General features: G+C 38.5%; 1 protein-coding gene across 1 annotated transcript; it reads right to left on the minus strand.

The window, feature by feature from the left end:
• Nucleotides 1-15,125: 15,125 nt before the first annotated feature.
• On the minus strand, nt 15,126-17,862 carry LOC149267633 (COBRA-like protein 3). Its single transcript, XM_089399303.1, has 6 exons — nt 17,779-17,862; nt 17,587-17,666; nt 16,859-17,315; nt 16,288-16,447; nt 15,900-16,180; nt 15,126-15,767 (listed from the first exon to the last, which is right to left on the minus strand). Exons 1-6 carry the CDS (start codon nt 17,804-17,806, stop codon nt 15,484-15,486), a joined length of 1,290 nt encoding a protein of 429 aa, XP_089255429.1. The 5' UTR covers nt 17,807-17,862; the 3' UTR covers nt 15,126-15,483.
• Between the last annotated feature and the right edge of the window lie 848 nt (nt 17,863-18,710).

The following is an 18,710-nucleotide window of genomic DNA, read 5'->3' on the forward strand; positions in this document are numbered from 1 at the left end:
ACATCCATTTGTAGAGAAGCTGGAAATATCCTCTTAAAGGTTTTCTTCACTCTGTTGGCCACCTCCTTTTCCTTATGTGGAGCCTTCCTCTTCCCATTGCTTTCAACAATGAATTCTTCATCATAAAATTTTGTATTCAGAGCATGTGCCAAACTGTGCAATGGAGCGTTGAAGCTATTCCACCTAGCAACAACAATGGACCTCACTTGTTTAGCAAAATCAAAATCTATAAGAAAAAGAGTGGGAGCCTCCTGTGTAATAATTTCCACATTTTTTCAACCATGGTATACATCCCATCATAAATCTCTCCTAGGAAAGGTTTCTCTATATCTACATCTCGGAGAATATCAAATGCAGGTGATGTGAACTTGAGAAAGAAATCAATATTTCTCCACCAATCTTCATCAACCAACACCCTCCTCGCCATTCTTCCCTCTTATGAATTTGGATTCAAAGCATATGCCAAAGTGTGCAATGGAGTGTTGAACCTATTCCACCTAGTAACAATAATGGACCTCACTTGTTTAGCAAAATCAAAATCCACAAAAAGAAGAGTGAGGGCCTCCAATGTAATAATTTCCATATTTTTTTCAACCATGGTATCCATGCCATCATAAACCTCTCTTAGGAAAGGTTTCTTTGTGTCTGCAACTCAAAGAAGATCAAATGCAGGTGATATGAAATTGAGAAAGAAGTCAATATTTCTCCATTAATCTTCATCAACCAACACCATCCTCACCATACTTCCCTCCTTTCAATCTAGATGTCTCCACTCAACTCAAGTGGACCCACCACGATACTCATTAATGCAATTTTAACTTCAACAAGGCGACGCAACATGATGAAGTTTGAGGCATACCTTGTCTCAACAACTTTCAACAACTCCAATTTGGTGTATTCTCGATATATTGCTTGAGATTGGTGGTGGTTGGTGATGAATTTTATAATCTACCTAGCCTTCCCCATGACCTCCTTAATCCATTATGTTTGTGCCTCAATCTCTTCTAAAATCATATTCAAATTGTGGGCAAATGAAAGAATCCAAAATATGTGATTGTATCTACTCTAAACAATCAAGCTTACATCTTTGCAAACATGTGCATTATCTGTGATAACTTGCACCACATTTTCTGACCCTACTTGTTCAATAGCATAAATTAAAATATCAACAATGAACTTACTATCCTTTATCTCACCCAAAAAATCATATGCTTTGATGAACATGGCTCCTTTTGGTGATGATGCGATGACATTAATCAAAGGCTTGTGTCTTCTATCAGCCCAACCATATGAGAAAATGGAAAACCCTATACTACCCCATCAGTTACGAATTCATTTCAAAACATCATCAAGAAGTTGCCTCTCTTTCTTCAGTGAAATTGTATTGACTTTTTCATAGTTTTGGCCTTTGTAACCTTTAGGAGCTTTGTTAATTTATCTCACCAAATCCTATCAATATTGGGATCAAACCACATAAAAGGGGATGCCACAAGAAAATATGGCCCTTGCCACTCTTGGGTCAACTTCTTCTCTATTGAAAAAGGTAACTAGGTTCGATCTTCATAAATGTATTTGAGTCATTATGTGATGTACTTGTCAAAAGAATGAAAAAGAAATTTTATATTATTATCACAATGACTTATTAACACATGGGTTTCATGCTTGGGTCATCTTTTATTATTCAAAGTCTCCATTGAGGACCCCTAGCATTTATATTGAGTCATTAGAGTCATTGTACATTTTATGAGACCCTTCTTGGGCTTTTGTATCATGTAAAAAGATTTATTATTGGGTCAAATTAGGTATTTGACACCTCCACACCAAGTCGGTCTCAAGGAGGTCAAGTTGGCCTCAAATAGGGCAATTCGACCTCACCTCAAGCCTATATATACATGGAGATTGAATTCATTTGGAGCACTCTCTCACTCACTCACAAGTTCGATATCCAGAAGAAAGAGCTGGAAAAGTGCGAAGAAGGAAAGGAGGCTAAAAGAAGTGCGAAGTTGGAGAAAGAGTAAGGAAAATAGAAAATCGAAGCTTTGGGCTATCTCTCTCTCTCTCATTTGGATTCCTGTGGGAGATCAAAGTTTTTCTTTTCTAGTCAAAGTTGTTGCTGCTGATTCCATTTCCTGGGTCGAAGTGTTGCTACTTCAAGGTCAAAATTATGGGTCAAAGTTGTTGGAAGAGGAGGCTGACTTGGTGGTTGAAGGAGGTTTGTGTCTAGGTTGAAGAATCTCAAGGAAAACTATTGAAGGAAGAAATTTTGACTGGGTTTTCCCCTAGATAGGGTTTTTTCCTTGACAAAGTGATACATCTTGTGTCTTGTGTTTTTGTGATATTCATACACACATAATTTGGTAATTGCTTGATGAAATATAATATAACAAATAAGTAAAAGAAACAAACATAATTCACAAGTAATTATCAAGAAAGATAAATTTATCACTGATTCTACTAGGATTGATTTCTCAACATTGTATTAGAGCTAAGGTCAAAAAAGATTGAATATCACTTCATTGGTTTGAAGGAAATGATTACTCCCTCTATGATAAGAATGGGATTCAATATTGCAAGAAGCTGGATCAAGAAGATCTTCAACTACTTATTCAACAAAGTCAAAATTCAAGTGTTCTTAGATGCACTTACAGGTTCACTTAATGATGATAATGCATGGATCATTGATAATGGAGCATCAAGGCATATGAAAAGGGAAAGTAAACAACTTCAAACTCTATCAAAGCAACCATCTTCTCATGCAGTGGAATTGGGAGACAACAAAAGCTATGTTGTTAGAGGCATGGGATCAACATATTTGAAGCTGAAGAATGGAGCTAAACTACATCTCAACAATATACTATATGTTCCAGGTTTGGAAAAGAATTTTGTTTCAATTTCTTTCTTAGAAGATATAAGAGATAGATTTTATTTTGTTGATGGAAAGGTCTTGGTTTGGGGAAAAGATTCAAGTATTGATAAATATAGGGTTATTGGAGTTCGTGAAGGAAGATTATATAGAGTAATTACACCACCTCCTCAATCCCTAGTTCATATGGAAATCAATCCCATTGAGCTCTGGCATAGAAGATATGGTCATCTTCACTACAAGGTTATTCGCACTCATAATCAATTAGTTTAGGGCATCCCCGATATCAAAGAAGATTGTGAAGGAGTTTTCAAGCCTATTTGGGTAAACATACAAGAAAACCATTTTCAAATAGTGGAACAAGGTATAAGGAAATATTAGACCTCATTCATTTTGATGTATGTGGGCCTGTGTCTGACAAATCACTTTGAGGTCATCTTTACTATGTAACATTCATTAATGATCACTCTAGAAAGACATGGCTATGCCTTCTCAAGAAAAAGGATGAAGTATTTGAGAAATTCAAGGAGTTTAGATATGAAGTGGAAACCCTAACCGAAAGAAAAATAAAGACTTTGAGATACAACAATGGTGGGGAATACACTTCTAAAGAGTTGATTGCATATTGCAAAGAAGCAGAAATTAAGAGGGATCTTATTGTTCCCTACTATCCCGAAAAAAATGGAATGGCTAAAAGAAAGAATAGGACAATTGAAGAAGGTATACGAACAATGTTCCTTGATCAAGACTTACCAAAATTTCTATGGGGAGAAGTAGCAATGGCAACGGTATATATTCAAAATAGAAGTCCTCATAGAATTCTCGAGAATATGACACTTGTAGAAGAATTCACAGGGAAGAAACCAAGTGTAGACCATCTCTGAATCTTTGGGAGTCCTACCTATATACACATTCCAAAGGAAAATCAAAAGAAGTTGGATTCTACAAGCATCAAAGGGATCTTCGTTGGCTATAGTCTCTCATCAAAGGAATATAGAATCTACATCAAGGAAGGAAACATATTGAAATAAGTAGGTACATTATATTCGATGAAAATCATGCCTACAAAAGATCTAAGGACATTCTTGTTGATTCTGATGACGAAGAGATACCTATATTCAAAGAAGAAGAAGTACAACATGACAATCCATCTACAATTAGGGAAGAAGAAGAAGGACCAAGTGGGCGTATTCAACCCGTGATCACACTGAACACAAGGAAGAGGCCAAATTGGTTAAAAGCCACTCTTGAAGATGCTAAAGGACATGGAGCTCCGAAAGGAACCTTTAGAGAAAGTAAAAGGCCAAAAAGATATTCTTGATATGCTGTATATGTGACAAAATTGATTGAATTTGAACCATCTACATTTGAAGAAGTTGCTCATAAAAAAGTATGGAAGAAGGCAATGTAGGAAGAATATCAATCCATCATGAAGAATGGGGTTTGGGAAATAATTCCTAGACTTAGTGAAAAATCGGTTGTCACCTCCAAATGGATCTACAAGATCAAGCACACTATTGATGGAAGTATAGACAAATACAAATCTAGATTTGTTGCAAGGGGTTTCTCTCGAAAGGAAGGCATATATTATGAAGAAAAATTTGTACCCACTACAAGGTATACTACCATTAGATCTTTTGTTTCATTGGTTTCTACAATGAGATGGAATATCCATCAAATGGATGTGAAGACAACATTTTTGAATGGGACCATTGATGAGAAGTATATATTTAACAACCTGAAAGATTTGAAGGAAATAACAAAGATACTCATGTTTGTAGATTCAAGAAGGCCATATATGGTTTGAAGCAAGCTCCTAGGGCATAGTATGCAAGAATGGATGCATGCCTTCTAAGCATTAGGTTCGTGAAGAGTTCTGTTGATCTAAATATCTACATCAAGGTTGTGGATAATGAGCAGGTCATTATTCTACTATATGTGGATGATCTATTCATTACAGGTGTGGAGCAAAGGATACAAGAATGCACGAAGATGTTGGCAGCTGAATTTGAGATGAAGGATCTAGGACTAATGCACTACTACCTAGGTTTGGAAGTATGGAAAAAGCCTCGAGAGATATTTGGGGCAAGGAAAGTATATCATCAAGTTGTTGCAGAAATTTGGGATAATGGATTCCAAGCCCATGACTACTCCTATGATCACCAATCTCAAGAAATTGAGGAGCTCTGACTCAAGTGTCGTAGATCCTACCTCCTATTGTCAGTTGGTGGGTTCTCTGATGTATCTGGTAAATACTAGGTTGAATATATTTTTTGCTATGAACGTTCTTAGTCAGTTTCAGTTGGAGCCTTGTCATGATCATTGGATAGCTGCCAAGCATATATTGAGATATCTTCGTGGCACTGTACATCACTACCTAAAGGACGATAGAAAGGGAATCAAGTTGATTGGATTCATAGATTCTAATTGGGGTGGCAGTGAGACCAATGAAAGAAGCACTACAGGTGGATGCTTTAGTTTGAGATCTGCCATGATCTCATGGATTAGTAGAAAGCAAGATCCCATTGCTGTGACTAGTGTTAAAGCAGAATATGTGGTTGCATGTGAAGTAGGAAAAGAGGTTGTATGGTTGAGGAAGGTTTTGAAAAATTTGTTCGAGAATTCTCTAGATCCTACTATGATAATCAAAGTTGCATCAAGATGTCTGGAGATCTTGTGTTTCATGTTAGGATGAAGCATATCAACAATAAGTTCCACTACATTAGGAACTTGATGCAGGATGGGATCGTGAAGCTACAATATGTCCCAACAGACAACCAAGTAGCTGATATACTGACAAAGTCTCTTCCTAATAATAAGTTTGAATATCTTAGAAGCATGCTTAGATTAGTTGATATTGTTGATCTTGTTGATGATGATAAAAGTTTGAAAGAAATTTGTTGAGGCTTTGTGTGTGAGACACATTGTTTGGTAGGTCATCTGGGCGACACTATGTGTTGATGTCTGGATCTTGAAGTAGGAAGGGTGGCATTGGTCAGGGAGCTCTAACCTAGGATATGCACCTATATCCCTGGGTTGATGGTTAGCAAGTAAGCCTGATGGTACCTAGAGAGGTTGCCATCTTTAGTCCATCTTAGTCCCACCCAGATAGATTTCCCTATTTAGGAATCTAGTCCATGGCATCATGAGTGCCTAAACTGTTGCAGGACCTTGGATAGATTTCCCTATTCAGGAATCTAGTCCATGACATTGCAGTGCCTAAACTCTTCATAGTTCATATGGTTTGAGATCTTCCTTGTACTTGTATATGTTATTATGAATACCTCTTGTTGTAACTCACTGCATCATCAGCCTTTAGTTTCTTAAAAAGCCAAATAGCAGTGATGTTTGATGCAAAATTCTAAGCCACAGAAGATATCAGAGCTAGATGGGAACCTCTCCGTTGCAGAGTGCTCAGAAAGATATTTCCGGGGGTATATATAAGTCCAAAAAAGGGTTCCTGGATCAAAAGTTAGGGCTTGCTGAAGAATCCCTTTAGAAAGCTTAGAAAACCCAAAAAATGGCTAAGTCCAAGGGAAAATTTTCATATCGACGTCAGTGGGTCTAGGCGCATCACATATCGGCATCGACGGGTCCAAGTGGGTAAAGAGCATCGACGGAAGTAGATTAGCGATCCTTTGATCACTGATATCACATATCCGCGATCGATGGGGTTTTAAGGCTAAAAACAACACAAGCGAGGTCGATGGCGATACAGTGTTGTACCACCGGGAGGGGCCGATTTTGATTTACAAAGGAAATGGCTACACAAACCAAGGGTCGAGCCTCCCTTTCTCTCTCCTCCATGTGGCATCGGCGATCAGTGGATCGGCAGGGTCACAGGTCTGATACCATAAAAAATCGTCAATATTAATATATGGACCAAAATCGTCAGGGAGGGCCAATTTTTAAATACAAAGGAAAGCATGGAAAAACAAGGCTCGGTGGACCTCTTTCTCTCTCCTTCAGGGGGCCACATGGTGGCCTCTGATTGGTCCACTGAGATGACATGGTAGCTAATGTCAGCAACGACGTGGAAAATACAGAAGATGACGTGGTAGGTGGACACGTGTCACTCGTTTTTGGCATGTTTAGGGGTCCTATGGGGCTATTTCCAAGTGCCACGTGACACCACTCATAGGGTGACACATGGTAGTGATGACGTCAGCAAGTTATCGGCGATCAGTGGCTCTGGGTCTCGAGCTTATTAGCGATCGCGGTGCGATAGAAAAAAGATCCGGACTAATATATTATAAGCTGCAATTTACAAAGATTTCGAGTGTGGAAATCGGCCGATGAGGGAATTTTGCAATATAAAGAAAAAGGCCCCTGCATAGCAAGTCAAGGCCTTAAGCACTTTAAAGATAAGCCCCCAGTCTTCGCCTGTGGTCATATGAAGAAATAAAAAAGGGGCTATAATAAAAGGGATAAAGGATAAACGCCTAAGAGTTAATTAAAAAATTCTACCTGTTCCATCTGTTTTGGTGTTAAAAGGCCCGCGACCAATCCACTGTTCGCTATAGTGTAGCACCGAAATGATTGCACAAAGGTTTTAATGGGTAGATGGTTCAGTAGTTGGGGAGTTTAATGAAGGTATGGGCGCATTCATGGAAGGACTCAGCCTATAACACGTCTCCATAAGTTGGTGCCGAAAGCAGTCAAAGGAGAGTTCACAGAAGTCGGTTGATGTAGGGGTAAACTGCCTCAACAGCAGAGAGAAGCATGACAACAGGGGGACGTGGCTCCATCCAAGGCCTCCATTGAAGCAGCAAGGGGACACCTCCTCCTTCCTCTCTCGACTCTCTTCCTCTGAGCATTTATTTATGTATTTTTCCAAGAAAGGGATTCAATCCCTGTTGTAATCTTAGGTAGGTGGTAGCCGAGCCTGACAGAGGCGAGACAGCTAGTCTAGCATGACAGCTGGGGATCAGGCTCAGATATTTTGATTGTAATTCAAATCTCTCCCCCTCTTCTTATAAATAGGGGGATGAAACATAATACATAGGTTCCGGAATTTCTCACCCGAGGAGGGCTCAACTATGTGTTTCCATTTTGGTTCAATATGTTTTTATGGGACTTTGCTGATATCATGGTTGCGTGTATGGTTTGGGATAAATGGTGTTTCCCTGTTGATTCCAAGCATGATTAATGTGCAGCAAGTTCCTCTTGGTAATCTCATTTCACCTATATTTTTCTTTCTTTGAAATAGTGTAATGAACGCAATTGGTTCCTCTTCAATCTATGGATTTATCTTAGTTACTTTGGCAGAGAACGATACCCATGTTATGTTTGAACTAAAACCTTCTTTTTCCCCTCTATTTCTATCATCTCGTTGGAAAACCATGGTTTAGGATTCTGTCTTGCTTACAACCCTATCCATTGAATTCCCCTTTCTGTAGGAACATTGCTACCTAGGATTTGGTTTGTTACAGCCTTATGCATCTATTTCTCTCCCTCATTTCCTCCTCTCCACCATCAATATAACTTCAGTTTAAGATGTATCATTTTTGTGTGTCAGCCACCAGAAGGAGAAGTCATTTCTCTTTGAGATTGCCGAAATACCCCCCAGCATTTGGATCCATGAGTTGGCCTGAATCTTCCTCTTTGAAAGCTTATTGAACCAAGCCCCTCCTATTACCTTTTACGTGACAATTGCAGTGCCACAAACCCCTCACATATAACCTTATAAGCACTCCTTTATTAATATGTCTTATGCACTAATCTACAATCAACCCATAGGCTTTCCTTGCCTCCTGTTGCACTTGTGTTGCAGGTGCAAGATTTAGCGACAACATCTTTCTGGTGTCGTTGCTAGGGAACAAATTAGAATATTTTCCCTTGGGTATGACAAAGTTTTACATTTCCCTTGTTAGGTGAGCAAGGGAAGTGTGGGTTGAAGATCTCTCACCTTGGCAACTCCATTGTCAATAGCTCTATTTTGATCATCCTGACTTTCAAGCAGCCCTATACTCACTTTGATGCTATAACAACTGAAGCTTTCCCTACTTTTGAAACTGAAATCACTCGTATAGGGAGGTTTTTGAGATGGCCCTTCCTGCATTTCTGGCCAATCGATTTGCCCCATTGGATTTTTCTTCTATTGCTAGTTTTCCCAATCATGTCCCTACATATCATGAGTGGGATACCTATTTACCTAGATTCAGTGGGAACTCAGAGAGAAGACCTGATCAACACCTCAACGATATGGACCAAAATCATTGGGGAGGGCTGATTTTTAAATACAATGGAAAGCACGGAAAAACAGGGCTCGGTGGGCCTATTTCTCTCTCCTTCAGGGGGCCACGTGTCGGACTCTGATTGGTCCACAGAGATGATATGGTAGCTGACATCAGCAATGACGTGGCAAGTATGGAAGATGATGTGGCAGGTGGATACGTGTCACTCATTTTTGGCATTTTTAGGGGTCCTATGGGGCTGTTTCCAGGTGCCCTGTGGAACCACTCACAGGGTGGCATGTGGCAGTGATGACATCAACAATGATGTCAGCAAGTTATCTGTGATCAGTGATCGGTGGCTCCAAGTCTCATGGTTATCGACGATTGCGATGCAATAGAAAAAAAGCTTCGGACGCGATATATTTTAAGTTGTGATTTACAAAGATTTCGGGTCCAGGAAATCAGTCGATGAGGGACTTATGCGATATAAAGAAAAAGGCCCTTGCATAGCAAGTCAAGGCCTTAAGCACTTTAAAGATAAGCCCCCAGTCTCCGCCTGTGGTCACATGAAGAAATAAAAAAGGGGCTATAATAAAAGGGTTAATTAAAAATGCCCGCCTGTTTTGTCTGTTTTGGTGTTAAAAGGCCCACAACCGATCCACTGTTCACTATAGTGTAGCGCTGAAAGGAATAAGCAGAGATTTTAATGGGAAGATGGGTCGACATCTAGGGAGTTTAATGAAGGTATGGGTGCATTCATGGAAGTACCCAGCCTGTAACATGCCTCCATAAGTCCGTGCTGAAAGTAGTCAAAGGAGAGTTGACAGAAGTCGGTCGATGCAGCAGTAGACCGCCTCAACAGCAGAGACGTGGCTCCATCGAAGGCCTCCATTGAAGCAGCAAGGGGACACCTCCTCCTTCCTCTCTTGACTTTCTTTCTATGAGCATTTATTTTTGTGTTTTTCCAAGAAAGGGACTTGATCCCTGTTGTAATCTTAGGTAGGTGGTAGCAGAGTCTGACAGAGCCAAGATAGCTAATCTAGCATGATAGCTGGGGCTCAGGCCCAGATATTTTGATTGTAATTCAAAGCTCTCCCCCTCTCCTTATAAATAGGGGGATGAAACATAATACAGAGGTTCTGGAATTTCTCACCCAAGGAGGGCTCAACTCTATGTTTCCATTTTGGTTCAATATGTTTTTATGGAACTTCACTAATATCATGGCTGAGTGTATGGACTGATTATTGGGCCCTTTGGGATAAATGGTGTTCCCCTATTGATTCCAAGCATGATTAATGTGTAGCAAGTTCCTCTTGGTAATCAAATTTCACCTGTGTTTTTCTTTCATTGAAATAGTGTAACAAACGCAGTTGGTTCCTCTTCAATCTATGGATTTATCTTAGCTTCTTTGGAAAATAATGATACCCATGTTATGTTTGATCTAAAACCTTCTTTTGCTCCTCTATTTCTATCATATCATTGGAAAACCATGGTTTATGATTTTTTCTTGCTTACAACCCTATCAATTGAATTCCCCTTTCTGCTGGAACATTGATGCCTAGGATTCTGTTTGTTACAACCCTATGCATCTATTTCTCTCCCTCCTTTCCTCCTCTCCACCGTCAATACAACTTCAGTTTAAGCTGTCTCATTTTCATGTATCAGCCACCAGAAGGAGAAGTCATTTCTCTTTGAGATTGCCCAAATACCCCCCAGCATTTGGATCCATGAGTTGGCCTGAATCTTCCTTTTTGAAAGCTTATTGAACCAAGCCCCTTCTATTACCTTTTATGTGACAATTGGAGTGCCGCAAACCCCTCACAAATAACCTTACAAGCACTCCTCTATTTAAGATGTCCTAGGCTTTAGTATACAATCAACCCATAGGTTATCTCTAGGGAGCTTTCCTTGCCTCATGCTGCACTTGTGCTGCAGGTGCAAGATTTAGCAACAACACCTCCCTAGTTAAGAGGGAGTGTTGAAAAATGTAACTAGGTTTGGTCATCATAAATGTATTTGAGTCATTATCTAATGTACTTGTCAAAATAATATAAAAGAATTTTTTTATTATTATCACAATGACTTATTAAGGAATGGATTTCATGCTTGGGTCATCATTTATTAGTCAAAGTCCCGATTGAGGACTCCTAGGATTTATATTGAGTCATTAGAGTCATTGTGAATTTTATGAGACCCTTCCTGGGCTTTTGAATCATGTAAAATTATTTATTATTGAGTCAAATTAGGTATTTGACACCTCCACACCAAGTCGACCTCAAGGAGATCAAGTCGGCCTCAAATAGGGAAATTCGACCTCACCTCAAGCCTATATATACAAGGAGATCAAATTCATTTGGAGCACTCTCTCACTCACTCACAAGTTCGATATCCAGAAGAAAGAGCTAGAAAAGTGCGAAGAAGGAAAGGAGGCTAAAAGAAGTGTGAAGTTGGAGAAAGAGGAAGGAAAAGAGAAAATCGAAGTTTTGGGCTCTCTCTCTCTCTCTCTCTCTCTCTCTCTCTCACTCGTTTGGATTCCTCTAAGAGATCGAAGTTTTTCTTGTCTAGTCGAAGTTGTCGTTGCTGCCATTTGTTGGGTCGAAGTGTTGTTGCTTCAAGGTCGAAATTCTAGGACAAAGTTGCGAGAAGAGGAGGCTGACTTGGTGGTTGGAGGAGGTTTGTGTCTAGGTTGAAGAGTCTCAAGGAAAACTATTGAAGGAAGATATTTTGACTGGCTTTTCCCCTAGATAGGGGTTTTTCCCTGACATAGTGCCTACATCTTGTGTCTTGTTTTTTTGTGATCTTCATACACACATAATTTGGTAATTGCTTAATTAAAGATAATATAACAAATAAGTAAAAGAAGACAACATAATTCACAAGTAATTATCAAGGAAGAGAAATCTATCACTAATTCTACTAGCATTGATTTCTCAACATTCTCTCCCTTGACTATCAAGCATTTTCAACAATATGTTGTCTTGAATTGGAGTTGATGGCTTTGATAACTCTGCTTCTACTTCTAGTACCCTCCTCTTTCTTGCTTCCTGAACAATCCTCGGCTCAATGCTATTAGACATGCAAGGATTGGTAGTGCCCATGCCAATTTTGCTTCTTTGATCCTTCAACCTTTGAGCATCATTGCTCTCTTTCTTGAATTTAGTCCTCACCTTTGCAGTTTTCGTATGTGCACACACATCGATACCCTTTATCTCTTCATGCAAAATGTGAGCGTTCACTCTTGTGTAAGAGCCCTTTAAGGTCTTTTCATTTTTGCATAAATTGCACTTCCATTCCCATGTACCACCAGAAACCATCTGCTTGACTGTGGTAACATACTTCCATAGAGGATAATATTCTTGTTGCCTAGTTGCTTGAGTGGATTTAGGGGCACTTGAAACACAACTTTGAGAAGCCACAAATGTTGCACAATTACAATAATACAAAATGAAAAACTCACCCAATTTAGGGGCACTTGAAACACAACTTTGAGAAGCCATGAATGCTGCAAAATTATGAAATGAAAAACTCACCCAACTAGTTGTTGCCCACGCTCTTCCTCTTGCTGCCCACACCCTTCCTCTTGTTGCCCACGCTCCAAAACACAAATAAACTCCTTGTTACTACGATGGGAAGCTCTTCTTGCAAAACAATGTGTGGGAAATGAGTGAATGAAATGTCTTTTTAAAGAAAAGAAGAGGCTTGTAGGGTTTCTAGAGAATTATATTCTTATCATTTTCTAGAGAATTCCATTTGTAATTTTTTTATTAAATTTAGTTAAAAACCACATAAAAATTGGTTTATTTGTGTTTTGGTGTTAGATGGGGCCCATGCCCTTTACAACTCCTTGAGATGGCCGAAACGTTGTTGTCCGTACTATACGCTATTTCGAAATTGCGCGACGTCGTATGGTATGACCGACTGTGTTTCGGCCCTGTTTCAAGTCTGTTCAGCGTTTTGGGTCATCCCTGATACTAGTACACCACCATTTTTGGCTTTTCCTACAACATAGCATCTAATGTGTTTTGAAATAGGTTTTTCATTTAATTCAAGTAAAATTGTTCATGAAGGGATACACACGCAATTTCGATAATTGTAAATAGCAATACCTAAAAATCACTTAAAATTTTCAACAATACATTTCAAAATGAATATGGTGATTATACCTTTTAGGTAGCTTGAAAAAAGCAAGTTGAATGGATTTAAACACTAGTAAATAAAATGGAGCATCTCTAATTCATTTAATCCAAAATGAGTGAAATGGCATACCCCAATTTCATTTAGCTTGGAAACTTTCAAAGAGTCTTCCCAAATGGGATATTTCTATTCTAACACACACCTGGACACAGAGCATCTGTTCCCCTTAGGGGAATTGCAACTCCAAAATAAAGTAGTCTAACGAGGCCACAATTTTACCCAGAAAATAGTGGGAATTCCAGCTTAGAGGCATTGACGAAAATCTTGATGGTAATGTTTTAGTATGAAATAGTAGCTTAGAAACACCGAGAAAAATCTTGATGGTAATGTTTTAGTACCAAATATGTTGAATAGACAACAAAGTAAATTTAAAATATCTCATTGAATAATCAATCACATACAGTCATTCTTTTTCATTACTAAAATGGCATGTACAACCTACAAAACTGAAATGCACAAAGAATCCAGCCTATGTGGTCTTGAGCTTTATTATCACAAGTAACCTCGTAGGCCATTTCCCCTATTTTTATATTTTTTATTTCCTTCTCATTTTTATATTTTTTTTATGTTAGCAATGTGAGATGTATCATATAAAATAAGTGTATCAACACGTGGATTGATGCCCTATCATTAATCCTTCTCATAATGTTAATGATTATTATTTATTTATTCTTAATTCGGTCATTATTCTTTAATGTTAATGATTATTATTTATGTATTCTTAATTGGGTCATTATTCTTTATTTATAGTTAATTCCATCACTTTATGATCATAGTAGAATTCATCATGCTTACAGCTCTCTCCATGATGTTCTGTGATGTGAAAAATTATTGACGTCCCCATCAAGGGTGTTTCCATGAGGCCTAAAGGACGGAAGAAATTTCAAATCATAAGAGAGTTTCTTGATCCATTTTGTGCAAACACCATGTAAGAAATTGGAGACACCACTTTTCATTTAAGCGTTGCTTATCATCATCAAGGTGACAGATTAGGGCAAGTGATGGCATAGCTACACAATGAAGACAAGAAATATCAAACTTCAAATTGCTTCATGTTTTGACCATCCAACCATACTGAAGGAAGCAAAAGAAGTGTTAATTGTCTTGTTTCCAACAACTGTGATAGTGACAATAAAGGATAAATTCTCTCCGGAGGATGTCTTGAAACTTACAATGTCCAAACAAAAGAAGATTTGACTGCCTCATATAGAGGTTGAATCAGGTAAAACATCAGTCTTTCGGTCCTTGGTATATTTTGAGTAAATAACAAGAGCATGGAGCTGAACAGTGTGTTCTTTGGTCAAGTTTAATGGCTCCATGCACCTTGAATTTCACCATAACAAACTTCGTAAAATATCATGATCCTTTAAACTACAGATGCTTTAAACTGTATAATAAACATCTATTGTGTTTTGCAATAGGTTTTTTGTTTAATTCATTCAAGTAAAATCGTAAAATTGTTCATGAAGGATACACAGGAAGTTTAAAAAATTGTCAATGGCAGTACCTAAAAATTACTTGAAAGCTGCAACAACAACAAACACATTTCAAAATGAATATGATGATCATACTTTTTAGGTAGCTTGAAAATTGCCAGCAGCGTGATTTAGACACTGGTAAACGAAATAGAGCACCTCTAATTCATTTTAATTCATAATGGGTGAAATCTCAATAGATCTCAGTTTAGCTTGAGTGCTTTGGTGAACAATTGTATCTATTGTAATAGTGGCATGGATCTTTCAAAGTTACTAACTCTCCCTCCCATTAAATTCTCCCTCGCATTAAAGAAAATCCAAAATAAGTGTAACGGCATACCCTAATTTCATTTTGCTTTGCAACTTTAAAAATAGTCTTCCCAAATGGGATATTTCTGTTCTAACACACACCTGACACAGAGCATCTGTCCCCATTAGGGGAGCTGCAACTCCAAAATGGTAGCTAGAGGCATTGAACAAAATCTTGCTTTACACATCGTAATGTTTTAGTACCAAACATGCTGAGTAGACAGCAAACTAAATTTAGAATGTCTCGTTGAATAATCAATCATATACAGTCATCCTTTTCCATTACTAAAATGGTTTGTACAACCTACAAGCTGAAATACATGAGAAATCCAAACTCTGTGGCATTGAGCTTTATGACAAGTAACATTATGGACAATTTCCTCCCCATTGCAGCCACAAATTTGCAAAAGAATTAAAAAATAATGCTTGCCACCTCTCTATTCCATGTGCAGCATTGACAAGAACTTTACAGGAAGACCAATACAGATGTAATAGCCAAAGATAAAACAACTAAACCACAGTACTTGCTAGCAGGGCTACTATTTGGCAGGAAAGGATATGCATCTGGCGGGGGTAATACACAATCCTCGCCATTGAAGTAGATTCTTCGAGGGAACGCCCACCCCTGTTTTAGAGTGAATGTTTGCTTATTCTTCATAAGCAGCAATTCAGACTGGACATTCCCCATTGGTCCAGCTGTCAAAAGCATATCATTGTAGTATTTGATTCCCCAAAACAATGCAGTGTCATCTGCAAAGGCACCATGAAAGATATAAACGATACTGAGGATATCTTAACTTATTACCATCTAAATGCAAAAATGATAAGGTGTCCAGAAACAGTGTAGTGTGAAAACATAGGGGAAAGGATTGAGTTACTTACTCACAGATGCATATGGATCAAGTGGCTTGTAGTTGAAGCTGAAAATTTGGGTCAAGTTGTTGAAGTTTGGATGTTGAGCAACAATATTCCAATCACTGTAATTCATCATGTAATTGAAGTTTGTGATAGTGATTTTCACTCTCCAATACTCTTTGTAGTTGAGCTTGACATGCCAGTGTATTCTAATTGGGCACATGTGAGAAGTGCACTGTACGAGAGGAGATATATTGTTATTAGTGGGTGTTTGTACACCCAGACTTGTCAGATGTGGGGAATCTCTCCTGCAATGAATTGAAAATGTATGAGCTCTGTATCCGGTCAATCGATTCAATTTAAAAAAACAAAATTAAGAGGATTCTGCCAAAATAAGTGAATAGGGTTGACATACTCAATACAAGCGCCAGAAGAAGTGAGATTGTTGTGGCAGCCACAAGAACATGCAGGGCAAGAGACAATAGTGTCACGATAGAAAGATGAGAAAGAGACACAACAACTGGGAGTCCTCTCAGCCAGAAACTGTGAATATGTACAGATCACATTCCAGGTCACTGCAACAAAACACGATTCACCACATTACACTGATTTCATAGTAACTCCAAATTCAAATTGATCTAGTTTTCAATGAGTTAATCTTACTAATGTTATTAATTAGTAAGCCATAAAACAGGGTATGGTCACTATGGAGTTCTACTACACATAAGGTAGGGTTTGCCTTTTTTTCAAGGCATGTAGAGATAAACTATTGGATTTTTACTGCTTACTGTCATTTGGGACATTGCTTTGGAATGCGTTCAACATCGCTACTAAAATGCTATGAGCAGAATCATAAACTGCTGCTGCAAATCTCCCAAACCTCAGCGAAACCTCAGCGAAAATGTGGGTACTAGTGGGTTTGAATCCTGATCATGAATAATTTCAAAATCGAAATAAAACAGTGACTGGGGAAGGTAATCGCTTACTTAAAGCTTGAGTGTGGCGGCGACCATCTGGACTTGGAAAGTGACTGGGTTTGACTTTCATAGCAGGGCTGCAAGTATACCCAAAGCCAGGTGCCATGAGAGTGAAATTCTTCGGCAAACGGACAGTGGTTCTTGATGTCCCAGCACTGCCAACGCTGAGCTGAAAAGCAGACACTGCTCTGGAAGGGTCCTGCGCATAAGAGGATATCACCCCCCCTTTGCAGCAATTGGCAATCTGCTGGTTGTAAGGAACTCCTGGTAACAAGTCGACTATTGTAGGTCTCTTCTGACAACAATGGGGAACGCTGGATTTAAAGCGATAACAGTCACCTTGCTCGGTTGCCTGCGCACCAACCATCGACCAAATTACTTCCTTCTTGGCCCAAGTCCACCTCAAACTCCATCCGGGGCTCTGAATATGTCTGTACTGCTGATAATTCAACAGGCTCACCAACGCCTATAGAGGGATAAAAATAATACACTATCATTATCACAATATCCATGTTAATTGTATTGAGAAAAGCAAGTTACATTGTATTGAGAAAAACTTTGAAGTGCATGTCATATCACACCTGGGTTTAGATGCACAGGTCTGATAAATTTAGACCTCCACCTTGTGAAACTCAAGGATTCATTGGTTCTCATTCACACTAACTATAAATAACTTTTAAACTGGCAAGCTTGAAAGAGGTGGATATCAAAACAGATTTTAATGAATTAATACTCACAACATAGCCATCCGTGGTCCAGGACATAACGTCCCATTTAATGGTGATATTACCATTGGGGTCAAAAGGATCATAACCATCTGCAGACCATATGACAGCCAATATGATCCTTAGACATGAAAGAATGAATGAAACCAGGCAATAACACAATCGATCAAGAACATTTGCAGGGTGGTAGCTATAGAAAAAAACCTGCTGCTGTGATTGATAAAACAAGCATTAAGCCCAGCACAAGACAGTAACAGTACTTCTGTGTCTTGGTTCGCCATGTATCCATGATATTATTATTCATTCCTGTTTACCTCACATTTTTCAGTGCAGCGAAGCAAGTAGATGTTTTCAAAAAAAATCAATAAAGCCACAGTTTTTCAAATCAGGGGGTGAGAGGCATTAAAGAAACCAAACCAGGGGTGAAAGGCATTAAAGAAACCAAACCAGGGGTGGAAGGCATTAAAGCAGCTGGCATGATAGGATTCAGCGGTGAAATGCGCCTCACCTGTAGTTTGAGAGGGGAGGCAGTTCATGTCAAATCTGTCAGAGAAACGGTGTTGGTATATGAAACCCATTTGAGCTCCCACTTCCACTCCACTCATACTTGGCTGGGTAGTTCCTCGTCACAACCAAAGCACTTCAGTTTGTAATTTCGAATTCATTTCCAACTACAACTACAGATATGTTCAGATGGCCAAAAATACAATGCGCTCCAAATTACAGAATACAATGTGCGCCGTATGATAGGTGTGTTAAGAATCTCTGACTTCGATTGTCAAAATAAATACAGTGCTATCTGTGTCGAGTATTTTTAATGATGGAAGTATGAGATTGAGGGAATATATTTTGACATGCAAAACATCTATTTTCATCCATTAAAAGGTTTTCAGTTTGTTTAATAAGTTGGAATATCAATTACTAAATTACCTTAGACTTTTGTGATTTATATGGTGAATAATAATGTCTTTAGTATTAATCATTGAGGATTAATTAGGGAAGATTATTTGAAATACATTGAGTATCATAAATTTATCTTTTGAAAGAGGTCATTTATGATTATTAAAAATATATAAAATTGATATTTAATTTTTTAGGTGGAAGATATGTATAAGGCTATCCAAATTTACTTAATT

The sequence above is a fragment of the Pinus tabuliformis genome, chromosome 6 (genome assembly GCF_031772625.1).
Source record: "Pinus tabuliformis cultivar Carrire ecotype Pingquan chromosome 6, CPIR1, whole genome shotgun sequence".
NCBI lineage: Eukaryota > Viridiplantae > Streptophyta > Pinopsida > Pinales > Pinaceae > Pinus > Pinus tabuliformis.

Coding starts and splice junctions, on each gene's coding strand:
- LOC149267633 (XM_089399303.1), bottom strand. CDS start 17,806: ATGCTTGTTTTATCAATCACAGCAGCAG. Junction 17,316..17,586: donor GGACCACGGATGGCTATGTT/GTGAGTATTAAT, acceptor ATCCCTCTATAG/GCGTTGGTGAGCCTGTTGAA. Junction 16,181..16,287: donor TCTTCTGGCGCTTGTATTGA/GTATGTCAACCC, acceptor AATTCATTGCAG/GAGAGATTCCCCACATCTGA.